General features: G+C 37.6%; 1 protein-coding gene across 1 annotated transcript; it reads right to left on the bottom strand.

Annotated features, from left to right (window-relative positions):
• Nucleotides 1–6,625: 6,625 nt before the first annotated feature.
• LOC145656508 (TOG array regulator of axonemal microtubules protein 1-like) lies at nt 6,626–9,567 on the bottom strand. The gene is made up of 2 exons (XM_081709698.1): nt 8,541–9,567; nt 6,626–6,632 (listed from the first exon to the last, which is right to left on the bottom strand). Exons 1-2 carry the CDS (start codon nt 9,506–9,508, stop codon nt 6,626–6,628), a joined length of 975 nt encoding a protein of 324 aa, XP_081565824.1. The 5' UTR covers nt 9,509–9,567.
• Nucleotides 9,568–10,547: the final 980 nt, after the last annotated feature.

The following is a 10,547-nucleotide window of genomic DNA, read 5'->3' as shown; positions in this document are numbered from 1 at the left end:
ATCGCAATCGCAGTAACGCTACAGTTCAAGCAACACTGTCCAGTATTGTTGACAATTAGGATATTTACAAAGACTGTGTTCTCCAACAAGAATAAAAAGCACTTTCCTCTTTTGAATTCCAGTACGATCTTGAAAGTTGGGTATATGTAAACACATAGACTTGCTCGGAATTTTCTTCTCAGACCATCGTTCATCACAGTTCATCGTCTGGAATCAAAAAAACACTATGTCAAAAAACAACTGCTTCCATGGTGACGCGAGTTCTCGTAACCGCGAAGATTCGACCTCGCGCGTGAAAATATGGGAATTGTGACCAAATATGCTTGACCGTATTGGACCATAAATTATGTTCATTCAAATGGCCTATAACGATACAACAACTCTTCTTATGTGTAGCTGTTCACAATAACGTTATTCTGCGTCCATATCTCTGTTTAAGGACATTTACATGGTATAAAATCCCAATGGATGTCTGTACTCTAAAAAAAAGCTCAGCAGGTTTTCTAAATTTCACCCGTATGTCCGTGGTTTGTGGGTAATTTCAAATCTTTTGCATCTTTTGCATCCACACTAAAACAATGTTATGTTCCAGGGTGTATGGAACCCTCCAGATTCCAAACTATGTTTGGTATTAAATAGAGTTATTTTGTAATTCTGAACTGTAGCTTTTTTGTAGACACCAGATGCATACATTAGTTCTGGGTCTACATAGATTCAGAGAATCCCAAGTGAAGTTAAAGAAATATATATTTTAGTTTTAGAATTAAGCCTAGAGTGAGCCAATAGTGAACTTTCCCAGATATACCTAATTTAGTGTGTCTGTGTCTTAAACAACCTGGATCTCAACACCACCAAGATGTGGAAATTATAATGTACTTCAGGAAGCATCCTCTTGCACCCTCCTCATTAGTCATTAAGAAACTGGTCAATGCAGTGGAATCCTGCAAATTCATTTCAGATGCAGGATTCTACTATTACAAAGAAAGTACAGAAGCGCAGGTATGTCTTAATCAAAAGCTTAATTACATTTTAGGCTCCACTAATGCACAGTCCAGAAACCAGCTGCAGCATATCATTGAGTGCGCTCAGAAAGTCATCTTTCTCTTTCTCTCTTTTCTCTTTCTCATTCCTTGCTGAGCTTCATCACTCTAGAAACTCCAAAAGTTCTGCAAATCCCTTCACCTGGATGTCACTTATTTCAGAAACTCCCCAATGGAAAACACTTTAAAGCATTCAAAACCAATACTAACCAGCATCTGACCTGTTTCTTTCCCAATGGCATATCTTTGCTGAACCACAATCCTCTGCAGTCCTGATGAAAACCAGTTCAATTGAATTCAAATTTATTTCTGTAGCACCTTTTACTACATTCATTGTAACAAAACAGCTTTACTGATGTCAGAGTCTGGACCCCCCACTGAGCAAGCCAAAGGTGACATTGGCAAGGTAAAACTATGGGTGTAACAAAGAATCCTCAAGAGGAATCAAGACTTGAAGGAGGTATCTGTCCTTAAATGGTCAACACCAGACAGCACAACAACAAAATAAGCAATGAGATCAAAATATCAGTAAGAAAGGAGTCATTTAGGAGCAAATAGTGATTAGGAATTAGGAAAAACTTAGAAATGTAATTACTGCTGAAGCAATTCACACAGCCTAGTGAACTGTCATGTTTACAAAACTGTACCTTACATGTCACAAATTTTAATTCATTTTGCAAATAGAATTGTATACTGTAAAATGTTTCATTTACTTCTACATATTGTATACGTCTACATCTTGATATTTATCCCCAGTGAAATGTATATACTGCCATTTATACTGTAGTGTGCATGTTGTATTTGGGTTAGCTATTTTCTAGTCTTTCATCAATACGCTTTTGATAACAGGGCTGCTTCTAGCTGGATTTTTTGGTGGCCCATTCCCAAGTAATTAGTGACAATGACGTGTAACTCATGCAACATGGCTGTGTGTTTAACTTCTGCCCTCACTAACAAATGCACACATTTCGTCACACTACAATTTATGAAACAGCATGTTGGATAGACTAATCATGCTTTCTCATTCATGCCATGCCAAACTGGAATCTAGCATAAATATGCTCCAGTCTGATGTGCGATCAGTATAGGATAAAAATTGTACCACTCAGTTAACAGAACAGTTATGTAAATATGCTAGGCGATTGAAATATATTACATTTCTAGTTTCCAGCAGCAGTTATCATATGCCAAAGACTGTATATACATGAAAAAGATCAATAACAAAAACAAATCTTGTCTCAACATCCACAAAGAAGCTCTTACAGCCTACCACAACTAATCACACCACTACCTTATTGTGTAGTGGAACAGAGATTAAAGAGAAAGAGGCGCGTGGTATAAAGCAAATTGAATTATAAACACATACTATATAGGGAAAATGACATTTGTGACATGCACATTTTGAAATGGTAATGTGATTGGGTTGTTGTTTTTTTCTGGAGTGCTATTTAGTGCACCCTTCTCCCGGAAGTTACGCAGACAGAACCTCTTTTGTGTTTGTTTTTCCTGACAAACGCTCAAGGCTTCTGTCACTAGCGTGTTGATCTCCGCTACTGCGATACATTAGACCTCGTTGGCACATCCAAAAGGTTGAATACAGGTAATTAACATCAGTTTCGTAATATTTTCACACTGCTTGATTGTAGTAGAGCGCGCTGGACTAGTTTGTTGCTAACGTTACATAGACAGTCGGCACATCCTGGCAAAGTTTATTTTTAGCAGCAACTGTAGTTAGCTAGCGAGCTTGCGAACATTAACCACAATAGCGAGCCGTTAGCATGTCATCAAGCTAATGGTACCCGTCTAGCTAGCTACCTAGCTAGCATCATCAGGATTCAGACAGGTGATTTGATCTCGGCCATGAGCAGCTACTGTGAATGACCTTCTGATTTTTAACATTTGACTTAAGTATTATTAGATAGCTTTGTGAAGGTCAATAGCTAGGTTGAGCAAAGAACTAAGAAGTAAACGTTTTTAGCAAGATACTTAGAATGTTTATGGTTTTCTTAAAGTGCTGGTAGCTTAACAATTATTTATGGTCTCCTTGCTGTATAATCGCGTTAACTTGGTTCTATCTAGCTAACCTAGCTACGGCGGTAATAAACATTACTGTTAGCTAGCTACTTAGCTATTTTAGCCAGCTCACTCAATGTGTTAACGTTTCATCAGAAGCCAATGCGTTCTAACCGAGTAGGTACGATATTTCCGCTTGTATTTAACTTTAACGTATTAGTCGTTTTTAAAGTTGTTGGCTAACTAACTGATTCAGCCTCAAGGAGGTAGTGAGATCTTCCACACTAAACTAAAGCAGCAACAACAAAAAACAGTCCCTTATTATTGAACATTTATAAGTAAGCATGTAGCTAACCATGATATTCCTTTATTTTAATTGGACATCTGTTCTGTTGTAGCTCAGTACACAATGCTTTCTTAACAAAAATGTACAGGACATTGTGCAATTTTATGCAACTAAATTACAATGAAAATAGTACTGAAACAGTTCAACATGAAAAATAATGGGGGGGGGTCATGTTATAAAAATGAAGTGACTCAAAACTTACACATTAGGCAAAACAGTTCAGGTCTGCAGAAGGGCAGTAATGTAAGAAATGTAAGGCTGTAACTTTCATCTTTGGTTATATCTTAAATTTTGTCTATAAAATTTCTAGATTCCTTTGATCAGAACTTCTCAGGGGTCATTTTTTTTCACCAAGAGGTATAAAAACAAGACGGGTGTCTAATTCCACAGTGATAACATTACCCAAGACTTCATAATCTTCTCCCTTCATTAAACATTCGACACACTGTCTAACTGCCTGGTTTCCATAAGCAAAACCACACGGCCCTATTATTAGAGACATTAGAGAGATAGATTGGATAGAATTCAGTTTGAATATATTTTTCACTAAAATGCTTGTGAAACAACTCTAGAAAAGCACACACTGACCCCAGATTATTAAAAACAGTTACATATGTTTTGCACAAAACCCCACCTTTTTACTGTTTGCGTGCTTACAAAGGAGAAATAAGTCAACAGGATGCCATTGCCTCGCTGAGCTTGAAGTAAACACGCAAGGTGATTTTCAGTGGCAAGGAAGAAACAGTTCCCTAAGGTTTCAACAGCTTAATTAAGACAAACTTCACATGCAGGCACAGGGAACAGTGAGACCTTTATCACAATATCTGCTTTGGGAATATGATAAATTATCTCTTAACGCCAAACAACAGACAACCTTTCTAACAATGGAAACTAAATGTTGTAGATATGTTGCCAAGAAACATGTAGTGTTACAAACACTTTGTAGATATTTTAAAGATCATTTTAGTGTGAGTCAATGTTATAATGTTAGCTACACCATGCAAGAAAATTAATCTAAGATAGATACCTAGCTTTACCAATTCAGCTGTATGTAAAATATATTTTAAACATCTTGCACTAATGCTTGGAACATTAGGCGTTTGATTACATCTGTGTCTGCGATTTTGAAAGTGTTTTTATCTTCCCTGTTATATCTACTATAATGCCCCATGTTGTGCAGTTTACCAAAGAGTTTTGGGGTCAGCACATGTCATGAATTACTTTCAGGTGAACAAGATATGTCATACCCTTTTAACCCACTGGTCCCTTTCTGCTTCGTGGGAGGTTGTAACCAGAACAGCACACTGTCTCTCTTTTCTCTGACAACCGACCCTCTCTAGTGAATCCTTTCTATTTGTTAGGTCCTACTCTCTGACCAGTCTGTTAAATCAGGGGGGAATCTGGATATGGTGAAGACTTGAGTTTGAAGATAAAACACCTGACAGTACATTAATCCTGTCTAAAAGAATACAAAGTTTAGGTTAGGTTATTTTATTCAACTGCAATTTAGTATTTCAGGTTCTTTCATTTTTAAATCCTTCCAATACAGCTATGGGAGAAGACAGTAGGCTATTCCAAGATTTATCAATTTGGTGGTTTCACACAAATACTACAATATATTGATGGAAATTGGAATATGGAATAGAAAACAACTTGTAGCCTAACACAAATAAATAAGATTCACAGCTACATAAAGAAAAAAAAGGTAAAGTAGCTTGTTGAGTTTGGAGCTGCATTCAAAATAGTACGTTCTCTAATTTTTAACCTTATTTTTCCTTTTTTGTAATTCTGTGTGTGCATGTAAAATTAACTTCATGAGGCAATCATTCACATTATCAGATACCTTTGCATTTGATGCACTGCAAGGCTGCTTGTTTACTAAACATGGGAGGCAAGACCTCTCCCAGGGTAGCTTGTTTTTCGCCTTCCCAGCGCTAACTACTCTCTTGTGTGACTGTTCCATGCTATTACCGTCAAAGTAATAAAGTATTTGAAGGTATATTAGGTCTACGTATACAATTCTGAGATTACTTTTTGTTACGGAGTAGCTACAATAATAAAACCTAGACAGTCAGATCCAGTGCAACTGTAAGTAGCTAGTTAGCTAGCGTTAACCTAATGAACCAGGATAGATAGGTTAGCTAACGTTAGACGGTGTAAAGCCAAACACGCCATCAGTGCTGAGTGTATTTGCCTTAGCTAGCGAGCTAACTACACAGCGGCAAAAGTCATTTGCTGGCTGTAGTGTTTGTAAGTAACACAGTAGCATTTACAATGTAATATTTAAAATTATATCTTGGCTACAAAACACAGCCAGGATCCCCGTTTCGTTGATTTGGTTGGGCTGCCAAGACAACAAAATAGTCCGCTGATGCTTTCGTTAAAGCTACAGTACTCCATCTCATGTCAGTGTCTATTTAGCTGCTATTTTTTTATTAGTTTCTGATAGGATCTTTAGACTACGTCCGATGCTTTTCTTTTGTTTTCGATGCTTTTGAAATTATCTTAAATTACCAGTTCTCTTCTTTTCTATAAGTATGTTTTACATCAAATTCGGAAACGTACAGCCTTGGTGGAAAAAAAACAACAACTATCGATTATATTTTTGACGAAGATGCTACCTATGAAACTACATTCACAACGGAGCTAGTTATGTAATGTAATGCAATAAATGTAGACCTGTTTTATATAGTCCATGCAACAAAGTTACACAGAATCCTACAATTAGTCTACCTTAAGCAAATCCAAACATTGCTGTGAAAAATCACTTCAGGGATATATTAAATACGTGCCACCACCTATGGTAGACATTTGACGGTTAATAACGCCTAATAAAAATAAACATGTTTTCTTCCAGTAAATTTACATTTACGGCATTTAGCAGACGCTCTTATCCAGAGCGACTTACAAAAGTGCTTTGTCATTTTCTCATAGAATACGTCCTAGTATTCCCAGTACAGTAGGTTAGAGTCCAATATACCAATGATCTAGACTACTGTAGAAATACAGGGATCACTGTAGTAGGAAATCAAGAAACGTGTGTTGGAGCCTTTCGTGAAAAAAAACATATAGCTAGGTAGAAGCATGATGCAAAGTTGACTTTGGTATTGACACCAAGAGTTATATATGCAACCAGGTAACTCGGGTTTACTCCTTTGTGCTCTATTGGCCTGTTGTTTCCATTAGGAATTACTTGACGTTTTTGTTGTAGGGTGCTATTCTCTGCTTATCCACTAGAGGGCAATAAAACGCATTTATTCTGAATGAGCCACACTTGACCAATTCGTCAACTAAATGAAATGTGGGTCATGCAAATTTCGCACGTCTGCCTTTCTTGACTTTACACTGGGCGTTTCTGAAATGGCTGTCAAACACAATAGACTTCCTCCGCAACTAGTATTTAATAAGTTATTAAGAGCATGCAGCAGATAGAAGATTTCAGTAAATAGAGGATATTGGTAAAATAAAACCTAAATAAGAGAAAAAAGGAATAGACCAGTGCCAAACCCCAAAAGCCTGTTTTATTTAGCAATCAGAGTAGTTAGAATTTTTTAGGTGCTTTTGTCAAATGCTTGGTTTTAGAGTTAAAGAGTTAATTAATAATTATGCCCTGTGGAAGTTTGTGAGAAGCAGTTTATTTGGGCCTTTCTGAAACTATAAAATCAAGCATTGTACAAGAACCACCTATACCTCAGTTGAATTTCTATCAGTTTACATACTCTCTCTCAGACATATCAAACATCATTTCAAACTGGACTTCCATCGCTAAGCCCAGATCTTTCTCAGGACCAAATCAGTTACATCTACCACTCAATCACTTAGAAGCATATCTTTCAGAAATTAAACTCTGGATGAAACACAACTTTCTTATGTTAAATAGCAACAAGACCGAGCTTATCATAGGCTCAAAATCAATCCTGAGTAAAACTGGTTCTTTCACTCTAACCACTGATGATATAGCTATGTCCCCTTCCCCTGGTTAGAAACCTGGGTGTTATCCTCAGTGCAATTCTTTCATTTGTACATTGTACATTGTGTATATAATCATAATATACATATATTGTACATACATTGTTAATATATTTTGTACATACATAGAAAATATATATTTATCTGTATATATATTTTTTTTCTCTATGCACCCCTGGTTCTCTTCCTCAGTTTGGACAGAGCACTCTCCACCATTTCACTGCGTGTTATACTGTGTATGACTATGTATGTGACGAATAAACCGAACTTGAACTTGAACTTGGCACCCATGTTCATGCTACTGTTAAGATGTACTTCTTTCACCTGTAATATTACTAAAATCCAAAATCCGTCTGCTAATAAATCTCTCATTCATGCTTTCATCTCTAGCCTCTCAGACTACTGAAACACTGTCCTTGCAGGCATTAGCCCTTCTCTCCTTCACAAGCTTCAGATGGGTCAGAAATCTGCTGCCTGTCTTCTCATTCAATCCCAGGTACACCAGCACATTACACCCATCCTCCAGGATTTTCACTGGCTTCCTGTTAAGTACCACATTCATTTCAAATCTTCCTTTTCAAATACAAAGCTCTCCATCGTCCAACACCTAAACTATCTGATCTTTTTGACTACAAACCCAATCGCTCTATCAGATCTTCTTCTGCCGGGCTCCTTACTGTTCTACACCCAACCTTCATAGCTTTGTTGATCAGGCATTATTATTATTATTATTATTATTATTATTATTATTATTATTATTATTATTATTATTTTAACATCATCATCATTACCATCACCATTGGAGCATTACCTTATGTCTTAGCAGTGTCTCAAGAAAGCAGAGATGCTTAAACGCATGCAGAGGAATAAGGATAAAAGGCACAAATAAAGTGAAAACCAGAAACAGACTTAGTTCATTATTTCCATTTACTCAGAAATAATGAAATAAGAAATAATGTACAATTGTACTGTAAAAAAGGTAAAGTAGCTTGTTGAGTTTGGAGCTGCATTCAAAATAGTACATTCTCTCATTTTTAACCTTATTTTTCCTTTTTTGTAATTCTGTGTGTGCATGTAAAATTAACTTCATGAGGTAATCACCCACCTTATCAGATAACTTTGCATTTGATGCACTGCAAGGCTGCTTGTTTACTAAACATGGGAGGAAAGACCTCTCCCAGGGTAGCTTGTTTTTCGCCTTCCTAGCGCTAACTACTCTCTTGTGTGACTGGAGGCCATCTGTAAGAGAACCAAAGCTGCCGTAGCCACTCAGTCGATCCGAATCTGGTTCTGTGTGGTGGCTCTGTGCACTGTTAACTTTCCCTCCATTAATAACCCAGTTCAGGTCAGCTCCAGAGCCAAACTGAGGTATTCGCCGTTGACCAGGCTTGGGGATGACCAGTGCGTATTCCACCATACCATCTGCAGACAATCGGGGGAGAATATGTCTGGCTCTTCGTGCCTGTACTGCAGCCATAAGTCCCTCCACATCTCCAGTGAAGTCCAACCTGTCAATGGCCTTCATGAGTAGCTGTTTTTTTCCTGTGTCAAGACAGCAGTCAAAAACAGCAAAGAGCTCCAGAGCAGCATGTCGGACCCTCTTTTTATTGTCTGCAAGATAAGGAGCCACTACAGAACACAGATTAGGGATATTGAAGTCTTTTCTGGGGTGTGTGAGCATAGCAGCTGTGATGATGTTGATGACATCTTCTCTGACTCTGGAATTTTTGTGCCTTAGCTGTCCTATTACAAGTTCCAAAACTTTCTGTGGACCTACAATCCTCATGAGGTGACGAAAAATATTCATGTACTCATTCCGGGGAACAGTCCGTGCGTCCCCCAAAGTTTTGAGGGCCACACATACAATCTGTTTATAATGTCTGTCCACGGCGTAGTCCAGGTTTTGAACCAGGAGGCTGATAACCTGTAAAGTGCCATACAAGACTTTGAAGTTTGTATCATCCAGAAGTCTACGTAAAAAATTGATGAATTCCACAATACTGTCAGAGGAAACGGTTTTCAAGTCCAGCTCTGAAATAATGTTCTTCAGCTCTTCTACCCCATTTGTTCGGCTCTGGTAGTTCTCGTGATCAAGGAGTTGTTCGTGTAACTCCGGCGATATTAGCGCATAAATCATCATTGATCAGACTCATTGATCCAATCACTGATTTGGAAAAGCAATATAGCCAGTTGGCTAGCTAGCGCACTTCAGCAGCGTGTTGGATAGGTGCTATATCACCAAGTCAGTTTGTCAGGAGCTCAACTTGGAAAGAATCCGTTAGCTAACTAGCTAAGCTAGTTAACCTAGGTTAGCAATCGCAATCGCAGTAACGCTACAGTTCAAGCAACACTGTCCAGTATTGTTGACAATTAGGATATTTACAAAGACTGTGTTCTCCAACAAGAATAAAAAGCACTTTCCTCTTTTGAATTCCAGTACGATCTTGAAAGTTGGGTATATGTAAACACATAGACTTGCTCGGAATTTTCTTCTCAGACCATCTGTTGTAGCTCAGTACACAATGCTTTCTTAACAAAAATGTACAGGACATTGTGCAATTTTATGCAACTAAATTACAATGAAAATAGTACTGAAACAGTTCAACATGAAAAATAATGGGGGGGGTCATGTTATAAAAATGAAGTGACTCAAAACTTACACATTAGGCAAAACAGTTCAGGTCTGCAGAAGGGCAGTAATGTAAGAAATGTAAGGCTGTAACTTTCATCTTTGGTTATATCTTAAATTTTGTCTATAAAATTTCTAGATTCCTTTGATCAGAACTTCTCAGGGGTCATTTTTTTTCACCAAGAGGTATAAAAACAAGACGGGTGTCTAATTCCACAGTGATAACATTACCCAAGACTTCATAATCTTCTCCCTTCATTAAACATTCGACACACTGTCTAACTGCCTGGTTTCCATAAGCAAAACCACACGGCCCTATTATTAGAGACATTAGAGAGATAGATTGGATAGAATTCAGTTTGAATATATTTTTCACTAAAATGCTTGTGAAACAACTCTAGAAAAGCACACACTGACCCCAGATTATTAAAAACAGTTACATATGTTTTGCACAAAACCCCACCTTTTTACTGTTTGCGTGCTTACAAAGGAGAAATAAGTCAACAGGATGCCATTGCCTCGCTGAGCTTGAAGTAAACACGCAAGGTGA

This window comes from Electrophorus electricus, unplaced genomic scaffold (genome assembly GCF_041902795.1).
Source record: "Electrophorus electricus isolate QZ-2024a unplaced genomic scaffold, ASM4190279v1 Scaffold71, whole genome shotgun sequence".
In the NCBI taxonomy this organism is placed as follows: domain Eukaryota; kingdom Metazoa; phylum Chordata; class Actinopteri; order Gymnotiformes; family Gymnotidae; genus Electrophorus; species Electrophorus electricus.
This window is presented reverse-complemented; position numbering and strand designations above follow the sequence as displayed.